At 36.4% G+C, this 16,518-nt stretch overlaps 1 protein-coding gene across 1 annotated transcript in view; it reads right to left on the bottom strand.

The window, feature by feature from the left end:
* LOC101581810 (multidrug resistance protein 1-like) overlaps positions 1-16,518 on the bottom strand; it is a 134,214-nt gene that overhangs the window by 82,308 nt on the left and 35,388 nt on the right. Inside the window, exons 4-6 of the mRNA XM_023708717.1 lie at positions 7,953-7,992; positions 5,428-5,619; positions 4,272-4,443 (exon numbers count right to left, since the gene is read on the bottom strand). Coding sequence (XP_023564485.1) covers positions 4,272-4,443; positions 5,428-5,619; positions 7,953-7,992 — 404 coding nt within the window. The remainder of the gene's footprint in view (positions 1-4,271; positions 4,444-5,427; positions 5,620-7,952; positions 7,993-16,518) is intronic.

The following is a 16,518-nucleotide window of genomic DNA, read 5'->3' on the forward strand; positions in this document are numbered from 1 at the left end:
AATAAAATAAAGACATTTGATTATTACAATTACCTATATAAACTATACAAAGTATCACTAGTTCATCCCTTTCCCAAAGACTGATAATCTCTTATAGAAGTATAATGGATATTAATTTGAGACAAACGATATAATTTCTGCAAGTTAAAAATTGTCTAATATGGGATATTTTGTATTATTCAAACTGATATATTCAGAAGACATATTTTGGACTAGATAAATGTGACCACATCTGTATCCTAGTTCCATTTCTTAAGGTAGATTTCTATAGAGCTAACACTTTATAAATGCTTCTATTGGTCTTTTTGAGACAAGGTTTCACTACATAGCTTAGGCTGACCTTGAACTCACTTTGTAGCCCAGGCTGGTCTCAAACTTGCAATGATCCTCCTTGTGTCAGACTCCTGAGTGCTGGGATTACAGGCATGCACCACCACACTCCGTGCTCCCCAAAGCTTATCACCAATTTTAGATGTGTGTGATTACTACTTCAGTTAGGGTACAAAACAATGGCATCATAAAGATCCCTCTCAGCACTTTTCCTAGCCAGAGGCACCTCCCACTTACCTCTGTCTCCTCTAAGACTCCTCAGTTCTGGCATCTGCTAACATATTGCCATCTCTGTATTTACATCATTTTAAGAACATCATACAAATGAAATTGTATAGAATAGGACCTTACAGAAGAGACTTTTTCACCCAGCACAGTTCTCTAGGAATTCACCGAGTTTTGTATGCTCTTCCATTTTTTTACTGGTGGGTAATATTGCATGGTATGAGTGGGAATGCATTTAGTTTTATAAGAAATTATAACTGCTTCCTCAGGTTTGTGTCATTTCCCACGCCTACCAGCAATCTCTGGGTGACTTAGGGTCTTAGTCACTCTTCTCTCATTGCTAGGACAAATACCCAACACTCAAAATGAAGGAAGGAAAGGCTTATTTAGCTCCCAGTTACTGGAGGGTTCAGTCCATACTCAGTTGGCTCCAAGGCAGAGCGGCACAGGGCAGAGAGCAGCAGTCCATGGCAGTTGCAAAGAGCAGTGAACAAAATGGAGAAGTAGCAGCAACAGTGGATACAGAGCGCGAGTCTGTCTTTCCTAAATTGCATTCAGGCTCTCCGTCCCAGGCTGGGTGCAGCACTCACACCCATAATCCCAGCAGCACTCACATCCATAACCCCAGTGGATCATGAGTTAATCACAAACTCTAGAAGTCTACCCTATGACTTACATGCGGCTTTAGGGGGACAACTACACACAAATCACTACACCTAGTTTCACTGTTTTTTGTTTTTTTTTTTTTTTTTTTGATACAGGGAATCAAACTCAGGAACTTGGACTTCTCAGGCAGGTGCTTATATAGCTGAGCTATCTCCCTAGCCCAGTTCCACTGTATTCTTTGTAGCATTTGTGTTTCACTACTCCTAATTTTTTGTTTTGTTTATTAATCTGTAAATTTTCTATCTTCACAGACTAAGAGATTTTGGGGAATAGCACAAAGTGCTTTCAGAACTGAATAATTTTTCATTAATTTCTTATAAAACTTCTTTTAGGGAATTTCATTAAAGAAGAGGGAACTTGATTCTAATTTGGTTTCACAAAAATCAGAGTCAAATGTTAAAAGAATTTGTCGTGAGCCATACAACAAATTATTGAAGAAGACAATACCGAAATCTAATTCATTAATTCCTATTTTTTCTTCTTGTAGTACATGTGGGTAGTACCTGATATCTACATTCATCTTCAGGGGTAGGTACATGTACTATTTTTTAGCTCATATTTGAAACATGCAATAATTATATTCATTGTGGATAACTGGTACATATATGAAACACATCTTCAATATGTTTATGTCTCCTTTCTGCCCTGTCCTGCTCCCCTCAGTCTTATGATCCCCATCCTGTATAGAAAAGATCTGTTTCCTTTTATCAATTTTTTTATTTTGCTCTTTATTTGTACTTTGAGTTTCTTAAGAAGGCAACTATTAGTATTTAAGTTTGTGCATCTGATTTATTTCACCTAATATTATAATTTCAAGGTGAATCCATTTATCTAGAAATGCCTCCAATTTGTCCTTATAGTTGAGTAGTATTCCATTTTTAGCCACCCTGATAATTGTGTAGTGATATCTCACTCTGGTTTAATTTGCATTTTATGGATGGCTGATAATGCTTAATGCTGTGCCGGCCTTGCCCCTGGGGGGCACTGAGATGGCAATTGAAACTGGGCATGGTGGCCTATGCATGTAATCCCAGCTCTTGGGAGGCTGTAAACAGGCAGATCATTATGAGTCCAATCTAGTAGTGAGACCCCAAACACCCTGTAGACCTTTCCCTAAAATATAAATATTAAAAATAATAATATTTTCTGGGTGTGTATTTGCCATCCACATATGCTCTCTTCTGAGACATGTGTTCGTGTCTTCTGCCCTTCCTGCAAATGGATTGCCTGGTTTTTCCACTATTGATTCTTGAGAATTTGTTATGGAATCTAGGACCTCTTGGCCAGATGTGTAGTTTCCAGATGCCTCATTCCTTGTATGTAACTTGTTCTTTCATTCTCTTCACATGGATTTTCACAAAGTACAAACTTCAGCTTGCTAAAGTATAATGTCTTATTTTTTTCCTAATAAAGATCATGCTTTTGGTTACAAATATAACAACTTGGGCAAGGTCTAGATTTCAAACAATTTTCTCCTTATTTCTCAAAGTTTTGTACTTTAAGTTTTATATTGAACTCTGATTCACTTTATAAATTAATTTTTGGACCAACCAAATAGCTCAGCAGATTAAAGTGCCTGCAAATAGGCACAGGAGACGGGGGTTCAATCCCCAGGCCTGCCATGCTGGCACTGCCCCTGGGGGTCCCTGAGATGGCAATCGAGACTGGGCATGGTGGCCTATGCATGTAATCCCAGCTCTTGGGAGTCTGTAAAAAGACAGATCATTATGAGTCCAATCTAGTAGTGAGACCCCAAACACCCTGTAGACCCTTCTTTAAAATATAAATATTTATAAATAAAATATAAATAATATATCATTATTATTATTTTAATATAATAAATATGATATTATTATAAATAATATTATTATTATTATGTAATATGTAAAGTTTAGGTTGAGGTTTTTGGTGCTTTGTTTTGTTTTTCGGTCCATGGTTGTCCAGTTACTCTAGCACTATTTTTGGTTTTGGTTTTCTGTTTTTTGCATATGCTTGTGATATACAATAATTACCTTTACCTTAGGGAATTGATCCATATAAATATCACATCCAAATCATTTTAAATCTCTCTTGGGACTGAGTCCTCCCCTTCTCCCTTCTCCATATGTCCCTTCCCCATCTCCATATTCCTACCACTCTTTTATTTTACATTCTAAATTATTTATGAGTCTTTCATATAAGAAAAATGATACACTATATTAAGCTTTTTGTCTATTTTATTTGACTCAAGATCTATCCATTTTCTTACAAAAGACTCCAATTTATTATTTATTGCTGAGTAGTACACCATTGTGTATATATACACCATATTTTTCTTTATCCATGTATAGTATTTATTTATGGACATATAAGTTGCTTTCATAATTTAGCTATTGTGAATGGCTCAGGACTATTTTTAAAAAAACTTTCAATTGCTTTACTCAATTGCTTTTGCATATTTCTCATAAATCAGTTAAGCATATTCACACAGGTCTATTTCTGGGGCTCTAATCTACCTCATTGATCTTTGTGTTTATTCTTCCAATAATACCATATGGTCTCGACTACTACATACCTTAATATCAGATAAACTACTACTCCTAAGTCTACTCTTTTTGTCAAGATTGCTTTAGATAGTCTATGGCTTGTGTTTTTACAATAAATTTCTAGAATGTATATGAGTAGCTATTTTCAATAATGATACACAGTATATTAATTATTGTTGTGCTCTTATTATTTTGCTGTGAAATTTTATTTTTACATAAAATAAAAATATGAATGTATGTCCTAACCATAATCCTATCATAGACTCTAGAGTTCAGCATATATATTTTATATAGGCAGAGAATGAGATAAGAGAGATATTTCCTTCTTCTTACCACTTCCACAAATAACCACATGTCTATAGACACCCCAAAGCCCTGGCAGGGGCAGCACATAGTGAGACTGAATCAGCTTATTCTACTGGTTTTGAACAGAAAAGATAAAAAGTATGAAAAACAGTAGGTTATCATGGTTCAAGTCCCTTCCTGAGGAATAGGGAAGGGTTAAGACCTGGATGCTTCACCTACCTTTGCCCAGATTGCAGCGGATAGTCCAAGAACAGGGCTGACAGCCAAAATCACAAGAGTGAGCTTCCAACCACGTGTAAATCCTATTATGAATCCAGCCAAAAATGTTGCTACTGATTGAAAGAACATTCCAATTTTGTCACCAATTCCTTCATTAATTTTGGAGACATCACTAAAGAACAGATAGTGTTAGACAGTGTCAGAAGTACAAACACAGAATTCTTTCCCTAAACTCATTTTCATTTTTTGTAGTACAGAAAAACTCAGTTCATATCTAGAGTCTTTCTATGTATGCTTGTTTCTTTTAGCAGGGTGTTAGTTCATAGTAGAATACTGATCACTGACAACAGAAAGCCATAGTCCACATGGCCCAGGAAATGAACGTGGTTACTCAAAAAGTATGCAACGCAAAAATTTCAAACTGCTTTGCTTGGTCTTGGTCTTAACCATCCAGCAGAAAAGTATAAAAACGAGGTACATAAAGTAAAGCCATATTAATATGCTGAGCTGTGAAAGGCTCATGTCAACAACTTCTGCTGATAATCCACTACTATTGTGGACTGCTGGACTGTGTTGGATTGTTTTGCTGAAGTCAAGCACCTATAGTATTTAGATGCCAATAAAATACCCATCTCTGATAGGACTAAACAAAAAAAGGGAATACTAAGGAAGGGCCATTTTGTATCTGTATACACAGAATAGTTAGGATAGATATATACAGCTACTTTTGCTTAATTCAATGAGAAGAAAGATTTGTACTAATAGTGTTTGGACAGGATATCCTGTCTGCATCTTGTACTATGGATAACCACTAAGAAGATAACAATGTACAATGTATTAATTATTGAAACTGTCCTATTAATCTGTTTTGAAACTGTCAAAAAATGAAATAAAGCTGATTTAAAGTAAGAAAAAAGAAATATAATAAGTATATTATTGCTTTACTGCATATTGCTTTACTGCACACTCTCCAAGTACTCCTTGATTTAGGTCCACTCCCCCATTCGCTGCCAGCCAAGAATGTTACTGTTCACTCCTGTAACTCTAGGCCAGGTACATAAGACATAGCTGCTACTCTAAGAGACCTAATGACATCCATCTCATTTCATTTACAGTAAGAATCACATCTGAGTTACACATAAAACTAGGTACTTACTCTGTGAGACGGGTATTCAGCTCCCCAACATCATGCACATCAAACCAGCCTATCTCCTGCTTCATGATAGCATGGAAAAATTGTTTTCTAATTTTTTGTATCTGTCTTCCAGCTGCCAGGCACCAAAATGAAACCTGAATGTAAGCAGCAATAAGCACACCAGCACCGATTCCAGTATAATAATAGGCATATCTGAAAAACAAGAATACTATCACACTCTATGTTTTCTAATTAATGCATTTTACCCACTCAGACCATTCCTCCATAGTTTTTAGTTATGCGTCACACCTCTTCATCACACCTCTTAACAACTAAAAAGGGGTCACAATAAGCAGAAACAATGATTAGTATACAACTACATCTGTCACGACATACTGTATAGGAACAGTTAAGAATGGTTTATACTTCGCCTCCATCCTAGTTCTTGGTTTAACTGCTGTCTAGTCTGGAGCAAGCAGTTGAAATTTCCCAAGGCTCGGTCTTTAAATTGCTACAATGTTGATAAGAATGGTAAGGCAGTTGTGTGTGAAGTACCCTTGGGCCAGTGCCTGGCACCCGGTAAATCTCAGAAAATGAGCACTGTAAATGACCGTGTGGGGTGTTGGAGCATCAGGTAAGACAGGTCACTGTAATCCTATCTATTTTTACTATATCAGCATCAACTGTTGAGCTCTTCTGTGTGGTATCTGCAGATTGAGGGTTGGAAAGAAGTGCCAGAACTCATCAGAAAATGGAACAAAGAGATGAAAAAGTTCCTCTGGCCTTTTAGGCTATTAGTCTAGAAGTCAAATGTTAAGAGAAGTGAAAATAAAATGTACCTTTATACTACCTGCCCAACCGGTCACCATCATGAGCTGTCATCAGTCATGACACCTGTCCTAAAATGTTCAATGAGTCATTTCCAGTTTTCCTTTCACTGTTAAACTCTAACAGTGAAAACTGTGTCTTCTAAAAGTAGACTTTAATATTAAGAAATATTTGATTAATGTTTCTTTGTTCTTTTTACTTACATACCACAAATGCAATTCACAACCTCACACACTGTGCCACTGAGCCATATCCCTGGACTTAATGTTCATTTTTACAAAAACAAATAATTAGACTTCAGTAGGCCTGAATTTTTAGATTAAAGGCACACATTCTAAAATGAAATACAAAATACCAGTGTTTCCATTTTTAGAAGATCTCTAATTGCTGAAATGCAATAAAAATGTGTGCAGCCTGCACAGACTAGAAGTGAGTGTGTGATAAACACATATTCTCTGGTGGTGCTATGCAAAATTCTGTGCTTAAATAACCAGATTTAATATGAAACAATCTTTCCTCAAAGTTGCACTTTGTAATATGTTTCTCAGGTAAGATATAAGTGAGACACTGAATTTTAGTTACTAGATAACTCGATAATTATTACCCAGGTGTTAATAATATAGCAAGAGATACAAAGAAATCAATTTTACAAGAACTTGGGCTTTAACAACAGTAATAGGAGTGTGTAAGAATTTTCTATTTGTTTTTGAGACAGGGTTTCACTCTGTCGTTCAGGCTGGCCTTGAATTCATTATGTTGCCCAGGCTGAACTTGAACTCTCAGTAATCCTCCTGTGTCACTTTCTTGAGTGCTGGGATTATAGGCATGCGGCACCATGCCTGGCTAGTAATGTGTTTTAATATAAATCATGTTAAACCATACATGCATTCTGGTTTTCCAATTTAAAAAAGCATGCTATTCCATAGTCACATCTGAAGACATTTGCTTTTCAACTCCCAAAATATAAGCTATCTCTATTTTCTTCAAAATTTTTATATTATTATACTATAATGTGGAATCACTATCTTCTGATTCATTAATAGAGGTGATACCTCAGATCACAAACCCAATTCTCTCCATGATTCTACAAATTATCCTTGTAAGGTCAAAATTGAACCTAACCAATGAATTCAGGTCTTATCCAATTCTGTTTGCAACCAGAATTGTGGAAAGAATCAAGTTCATGAACTGAGATATAACTGTATATCTTTAGAAATCAGTTATAAACCATTTGGGGGCGTAAACTTCAAAATTTATGTCATTATTAAAATTTTCCTGAGGTCAGAATGACTATATCCCTTCTGATTTTTTATTTCCTTGTTGACAATTACAGGCTGAATTGTTAAAATTCCTCTTTGCTTATGACAAAACATATCCAAAAGGAAAACTAATGACACAAAGTCATTAAAAATAATGATCCCTAATTCAACCATTTTAAAAATCTACTTTAGATTCTCATGACTTCCGTATGTATTGTGTTCTCTATTTTGAAATGCACATCTAACTATTAAGGCTTAATATTACCTTGTTATATCTTCTTCAACAAATACTTTTGTTTTAAAAAATTCTACAATATAATCTCCTTGAAACCTAACAATAGTATTGTTCTCCTTAAAATTTCAATTTCTCATTAGGATAATGCAAAACTCTAAGCATTTCTATAACAGAAGTGATAAAGGAAAGGTTAATAAAATAAATGTAAGAAAATGTCTAATTACATGGTCATGTCGTCCTCCAGATTGAAGCTTTGGTTTCCACCTACAACACCAAAAACATATACCATTCATGTCTTCTTTGTCTCCATTAAAAATAAGCATGTAGAAATGAGTCAAACTCATTTAACCATTTACATAAAAATAAGTGAAATTGACTGAATTTTAATTCTGTGTAAGTACCATCTATCCAAATATTATCTTGCTGTTCTGTGAAACTGCACATAGACTAAATTCTATGCAAATAAGCATTAAAACTTCACTTATAAATACATATAAATGCACACTTGAACTTCAGTGCATATTTAAAATCTAGTGCTGCACTTCTCCAGTTTTTGTTTTCATTAAACATTATGAGACATAAAAATTAGCATAATAAACACCAGAAAGTATCACCCAACATTAGCAAATGTTAACATTTTTGCACTAATTACAAAGTCCTTCATAACTTTAATCCCCACCCTACAAATAATGCACAAAACCACTGTTCAATATTTTTGAATGTGTGTTTCCAATTTCTATATATGCATTTTCATAGATATACAAAGACACAAGCAAACAAAAATACATATGCTAAGTTTTTTTAAAAAAAATTCAATTATAGCCTATAATCAGCAGCCAAATTTCCCCATCAATATATGACTACAAATATACTTGAATACATACCTATATACATATGGTAAGTATTTTATAGAATAAATGATCAGAATCAAGAGTGTTGGATCAATGGAGAGGTGCACTTTAGATCTTAGAGTGGTAGTAAAATCTTAGGACACAATGTAAGAAGGTCTCCTTCAGATGACCTTCAGTTGTTTACAGGTATAGGGAAGGGGAGGAAAAAGATTTTGGGCAATATGAGCAATATAGATCAAAGTCTAGTACATTTGAAGAAGTAAACAACCAATTTGACTAGAAGCCAAGATATGTTGTATGGCTATATGGAGGCAGACATGTAGTTGGAAAGAGTGTGGCCCAGGCAGGTATAGTAAAAATTGACAAACAAGAGCTAATAGTTTAGAGCTAAAATTGATATAATTAAAAGCACTGTCTGGGAGGATTTCACAGCCAGTAATGTATATGATTAATTGGAAAGGGACTTGAGATACTGCACTTAGATAAGGAGAAGAGGTCTAAATGAGAATATAAGACAAGGAATAAACAAGGCTTACAGAGGAAAAAATTTAGGAACTGGCATCGGACAGAAAGCAAACTGTAAAAATGACAAGTGATTGGGATGTCACACTTAAGCATTTGGAGAATGGTGGTGTTATGGTAGTAAGTAAGACAGCAGAAACAACTGGTCTAGATGATTGAAGGAAGATTATTAATACAGGGTGGCACATTTAAAATTTTGTAGTGCCTGTGACATTCAACTAAAAATGTTCAATAAGTATTGAACCTGTCATTCTCCAGTTCTAGAAAGACCTCAAATCTAAAAAAAGAAAGAAAAAATATCCAGGGTCTTGTGCTATTAGGCCATAGCTAAATTCAGGAAGAAAAAGCCATCAGTCTTTACCTATAAAGACAGGATGGCAGGTAAGCAAGACGGCAGGCCAAGAACAGAACACTGGGAAAAACAACATTTATGAATAAGACAGCAATAAAGAATGTAGAGACAGGAGAGGTCCATGACTGCTTCACCCTCCATCAGTATAACAATAAAATCTTTGAGGCTGAGTTTTTATATAATCAATCAGTTGAGATTTCTTCTGTCCCACATATAAAACAGGATATTCAATCACCAAATGATTTTTCTCCAAATCAATCTTGTAAAATCTCCCACCATATATTTGCTAACTTCTCTAAATGTCAGACAATAATTATTTGTCACTAGCATGTATTACTACCAAATCAAGACAAATTTTAAGGTTTAAGTACCTGTTTTTTGTTCATTGCTACTACAGATTGAAATTTCTTTATCTAAAATGCTTGGGACTTGGGCCAGCAAGATAATTCAGAGGCATAAATGCCTGTCTGGCTAGGGCAAGGTCATCAATTCAAACCCTGGTACCATAAATAAATAAATAAATAAATAAATAAATAAGTAAAATCTTGGGACTAGAAGTACTTCAGATCTTAAAACGTGTCAGAACTGTTTGAAATGTTTGTATAGATGTCATAGGCTGGAAATCCCCAAAATGAAAGAAACCAAAATCCAAAATGAGCACCGATGCTCATAAAAGTTTCCAATATCAAGACATTTCAGATTTTGTATTAACTTTCAGGAACCAAGAGAATTTAAATACAAATTCTTTGGCAATAGTGGCTTCTAAGTCTAGAGTCATTTTCTTGCAGTTCTACAATTTCTGAAACATTTTTATAAGTCCTCTTTTGTAAGTGTCTTTAGGACATGTTATAAAAAATATAATGAATGCCACTATTGAGTGACATCCCATTAAGGAAAAGAAGGCTCTTTAAAACATTATGGTATTGACCCATTCACCAGATCTGATACTGTGCAACTTCTGGTCTTCCCCAAGTCAACATAACCATGAAAGTAAATACTCTGAATTGATTCAGGACATAAAGGCAGCCATGATAGCACAACTAAAGACATGAAGGACAATTTCCAGGACTGCTTCAAGAAGTGGCAAGGATGGTGGGCTAAGTGTATGTAGTGTCATGAGACAGAAGTCTGATGTCCAAAGTACCAAAGAGCAGCTAACAGAGCCCAAAGAGACCTGTTGTCTTTGGTAAATTCCAACAAGCTAGAATACAAGGCCACAGATAACAGCATTTCCTGGAGGCAGGTGCCCTGTCTGTTCTTTGGTACTTCACGTGGGATGCTGCCAGCTAGCATTGTGTGAACTTAGAGTTTGGTGAAGGCAATAGAAAAGGGCTGGCCAAATAGCTCAGTGGATTAAAGCACCTGCTTAGCTAGACACCAGGGCTGGGAGTTCCATCCCTGGCCTGCCATGCCAGCCCCCCTCATGGGGCACACTGAGATGGAGATTGAGACTGGGCGTAGCGGCATGCTCCTTAATCCCAGCACTTGGGAGGCTGTAAACAGAAGGATCATTGTGAGTCTGATCTACGCAGTGAGACCCTGTACACCCTGTCCTAAATACAAAAAAAAAAAAAAAAGACAATAGAGATAGTAGTTTGTATTCACAAAATTAGTTATGCATATTCCTTAGCCTGCTTATAGCCCTCAATAAATGTGAGAAGTTTCGGTGGCTCTCGGCTCATTTTAAGTGGGAATAAATTCAGTGAGACCTCCGAGACTATATTAATCCAGTCTTCCTGTACTTTCTTATGGCTCTAACTGATAACATACAACAGTTTTCACATCAAAGAGGATTATTTGGAGGAGTATTGATAGCAATATACCTTTTACTATAATAATTTTTAAAATCGTTAATGCTCACTGTACTTTTATTACCCTTTATAAGGCTCTGACATGACTTATACACTCTTAGTTCAAACATCAAAAAAGATAAATATAATGAGTCATTTGTAGAGGACACCTTAGTGCTAAGTGAAATAAATCAGATACACAAGCATAAATATTACATGGTGTCTCTTCCATAGAAACCCAAAGTATAAATAATTTAGATCACAATAAAAAATAGATAATAGGAAATTGGGAGATAAATCTTTTTCAAATGGAAAGCCAGTCTAGACAGAGTGAGGGAAGAGAAAAAGGAGAAGTAAACAATAATAATAGTTATATACATGTAATAATTCCCCATGATCAATGTAATCAATATGTACAGCAAACATATACTAAGAAACATTCTAAAAATTGAAATAGATATCCAAAGGGAAAAAAGAAAGATAAATATAGGTTAAGCATTCCTTATCAGAAAATCTTAATTCACAAGTTCTCCAAAGCTTGAAACTTTTTGAGTACTGCCATGCTGCCACTGATAGAAAATTCTAATTCATCAAACCTTGTTTCATGCACAAAAATTAGTCTTCACAATTTTATGACACTTGTAAACTATGTGTATAAGATACAGTCCAATCTCAAAGTACATGCTGTATATATGCAAATATTCCAAAATCCAAAAAAGTCCAGAATGCTTCTGACAAGGAATACTCAACCTACACTATTTCAAGAGTTGGTATTTCAGAAACAGTTTTACTCATGAATTTTAAGGCAGTGAAAGTAAAGATGACAAATGTAAAGATGAATTACTTTAATTTTCCCTTTTTCATATAAATAATTAATGCATACAAGATTTTGAGTGTCTGATTTTCTCCATTTCTCTGCCTATAATCTGATAGAGAATGAATAGAAGCAACCATACTAAGCTTTTGGAGAAAGAAAAATATCAATGTGGATAAAACGAATCATCAGAGAACATGAGAATTCAAGAGTTTGTTGCAAAAGTATCTTGGGTACTAACCACTCTGAGACATGGAAAATCCCCTTAGATCCTTAATTTCTGAGTTAGTATGTTATCCTCAGTGTCTTTTTCTCTGGATACCTCTTTATTTCTTTCAGTACATGGTCTCAGGATCGATTTGTTACTTAATCCTAACTCTGCTGCTTACTGTGTGTTACAGCTGGTGTCTAGATGCCTCCCCAAGACCCCATGTAGTCACAGGGGATGGTTTTTCAGAGGATTCATAGTTTGTAATTGATTCATGGTCCAATGCTAGGATTAAAGGTGTGAGTGCTACACCCGCCCTACGGCAGGTGGGCTGCATACAATATAAGGAACAGAAAGAGATTTGTCTCTCTCTCTGTATTGTTGCTTTCACTGTCTTCCATGCCATAAATTGTTGCCCTCTGCCATGTGCCATCCTGCTTAGAGTCAGCCCATTATGGACTGAAACCTCTACAAACTGTGAACTAAATAAGCCTTTTCTCCTTGACCTTTGGGTGTTGCAAATTTGGCTCAGCAATGAGAAAAGTGACTAAGACGCTGTGTAACCTCAGATGATTTAAATTACCTCTATTTTCTTCATTTAACAAATACATAGAATATCAAACTTCTGAAAGGATTAAAGGAGTTAGTGTAAGTAAAGCACAAAGAACAGTGTATATCACATAGAAAATGATGAAAACTGTTTTCTTTAGTTTTTGTCAACAACTGAAACCTCCCTCAAAGCTTAAGGCTCCCATTCTTATGCCAAGAGATTTAGCATCCCTTCAACTCACATACTGTGAAGTTTCTAATCCTATCTGTTATGTTAAAACTCAGGGTCCTTTATGAAACTACCTCAGTTTCACTTACATTAACGGCCCCATCCCTGGCCTTTCATTATCTCTGAGTCATCTACAACCACAGTGGTCATAAAATAGGCTACAACCAGACAATGGCCAGGTTTAAGAAGATGCAATTCACAGAACACTGTAGAAATTCTTCAGTGGTCAGGCTTTGTTCAGAAAAATGATGTGGTAGGTCTGAAGAATTTCCTAGGCATGATTTATCAGATGTTAAGGCAAAGTCTGCACAAATTCTGACAAACAGCTAGAGAAAGATAGGAATGAGGTATCAGAAAATCAGGCCCTGGGCATGGTAGTGCAGGCCTGTAATCCCAGCAATGGGGAGGCTGAGACGGGAGGGTCATTATGAGTCTAAGCTCTGTGGAGAGACCCTGTACCAAACACATTAAAAGAGAGAAAGAAATACAAGGAAATTTATGTCTGATAATCCAGCAAGGAAGAAAGAGCAGAGAAAACTCATAGGGCTCTTTCTCAGTCAGGGAAAAGAACAGGCCCATATGCTTTTGCAGAGCAGTCTGATTAGATCCTGTATCTACTGTGAAGCCCTCAGCCTCTCAAGAGCTTTGGCAAAGTCAAGAATAGCTATAGCAAAGACTACCTACTCCTCCAAAAAAGGAAGCCTGCAGACCTCTAACAAGGTTCTGCCCAGGACATGCAAAAAGAAGAAAGATCTGAGAGTAGGCTGGCCTTCTCTCCAGAACCTTCAGGGACAGAGTTTGCACACAACTCTGGGACCACCATCACAAACTCAAGGGCCCTTCCTCTCCTTTTTCAAAGCTTCTGCAAAGCTCTAAGGCATTGTACTTATCATACCCCAGTTCATTTGCTTTCCAGGAGTGGTAGCACACTCCTATAATCCCAGCAGTCAAGAGGTGGAGACAGGAGGTTTACTGTGAGTTTCAAATCAGCCTGGGCTACATAATGAGGTCAAGGCTATCCTGAAATACATAGCAAGACCCTGACTTTAAAAAAAATGATGACTTAAACCAAACACATCTGCTGATTGCCTTGTCTGTCCTCTCTACCAAATTAAGGATTTGAGTTTTGAGAGTGAATAGAGAAGGAACTGTAACTGGTACACAGAAGACTTTAATACAAATGCATTGATAGGCTGATTAAAGATAATAACTTTACTCAAAACTCCACTGCAGAGATCAGCAGCTTTCTCTACAAAGTACCACATGCTAAATGGTTTAGGCTGTGCAGACCACCTAGTCTCTATCACAACTGCTTTACTCTGCCTTTGAGGCAATAAAGCAGCCACAGACAACACAGAAGTGAAAAGTGTAGCTGTTCTGTTAATACTTTACTTTTAACCATTGAAAATTAAATTTAATATCATTTGCACATGCCATAAAATATATCCTTCTGACTTTTTGTGATTTTTTAAGAATATATAACCCATTTGTGGCTCATGGGCTGTAAACAATGAAGCAGAAGTCCAGAACACACCTATGGGCCATCATCTGAGGGTATCTATTTTTGCTGAAAGACAATAGCTGGTAACCCCATTACTAAACAAATGCTGGTCTAAGAGGGATTGTTTATGTCTATAATGGGTACTAAAAGTGGGCATATTCCAAACTTTCAACAACTAGACAATCATCTGTTTAGCAATTCATGCATGTCACTGGATAACAGTCAGATTACTATCTGTCTTAATACATTTGCACTGCTATAACAAAATACTAGCAATAGGGCCAGCCAAATAGCTCAGTGGATTAAAGTGCCTACAAGCAGGCACAGGGGCCAGGAATTCAATCCCTGGGCCTGCCATGACAGCCCTGCCCCCGGTATACATTGAGACACAATTGAGACTGGGCGTGATGGCGCGCACCTGTAATCCCAGCTCTTGGGAGGCTATAAACACACGGACCACTACTAGTCCGATCTAGTAGTGAGACCCTGAACACCCTGTAGACCCTTCCCTAAAAATACAATAATAATAATAATAATAATAATAATAATAATAATAATAATAGCAAATAAACTCTTCTTGACACTGAGAAGGCCAAGACCAAGACAGATCAGGTTTCTATTGAAAGTCCATCTTCTGGATTATAGGTGGCATTTTCTGTCTATATCTCCATGTGGCAGAAGGGGCCAGGCAGCAATCTGGGATCTAAAGGTATCATCCACATTTACTGAGACTCTTTCATCATAACTTCATCACTTGCCAAAGGCACTGTCTCCAAATACAATCACATTCAGAGTTATGATTTCAAGACAAGAATTTTGGAGGATACAGACTTTCAGACCATGCCCTGCCTATTTGCACAACGCTATGGGTATCTTGGATATGATTACTACTTTGACTGAGAGAGCACTTGTTTCCTTTTAAAAATAAAATCATTTCCATGTGATAGACATAAAATTTAATGCAAATCTTAATGCTATTATAAAAAAAAAGAATGGTGTCTATGACACAAGCTTACACTAGTGTGGCCAGGCAGAATTCAACTCTGTTAGCACAACAGAATCATCCTGGTCAGTTCTTCCCAGCTGGGTCAACATTAAACAGTTGTCTTAATAATTTCATTATTGATAGATGAATTCAGCATCTATCTCTTTATATAGTGTGTGCCGAAGCATATCATGATTATTATTATAACACCTCTGGCAGTCTTAGAGAAATAGCTGTGTTTGTACTCAAGACAAAGGGGACAGGATCAGAATGGGCAGAAGTGTGCCCTTTGGATCTGCTGAGCTACAAGGGAGCCCTGAAAGATCTGCTGATTCCACCGCAGAGGAAGGGGGAGACTTAACTCTGCACAATGGTGCCCAGCACATGGTACATAAGAAACAGTGAATTTAGAAAGCACTGAGGATCTTCTTTTGTACATGGCATAAAAAAAGATGCCAGCTCAAAGGCAGAGCAGCATCTTCTTATAGGTGCCTTTGAATTCCATGAAGGTAAATGATAAGTGCATAAGATTTCACATAAGTAAGACATACTGTATGCTTTTGGCCCAACTGTCTGACCCAATTCACAGACGTGAAGTAGGTCTACTTAGAGTGAAAAATATATTCTGCAGGACCATAAACAAGTGTTTCCCAAGACTCATGAGCAAGTGTCAAAGCTCCATCTACACTCCAAATTGGTACGAATATTAATGTACATGATTCTGGGGAAAAAGACTTATAGCAGTCAACAAAGACTTAAAAGCCCAAAAAGTAAATGGTCATTGCAAGTTATGAATACATTTTCCAGGATATTTATTCTCAAACAGACAGTTTCAACAGTTTTAATATTCTTAATACCTAATCCCAAATTGATTTACGGTCCTTTGTAAGACCATAAATTAAGAGAATGCAGCTGTATATCTATCCTAACTATTTTGAATATACAGATACAAAATGGTCGTTCACTTGTATTCCCCTTTTTTGTTTAGT

This window comes from Octodon degus, unplaced genomic scaffold (assembly GCF_000260255.1).
Source record: "Octodon degus isolate 3935 unplaced genomic scaffold, OctDeg1.0 scaffold00489, whole genome shotgun sequence".
Lineage (NCBI taxonomy): Eukaryota > Metazoa > Chordata > Mammalia > Rodentia > Octodontidae > Octodon > Octodon degus.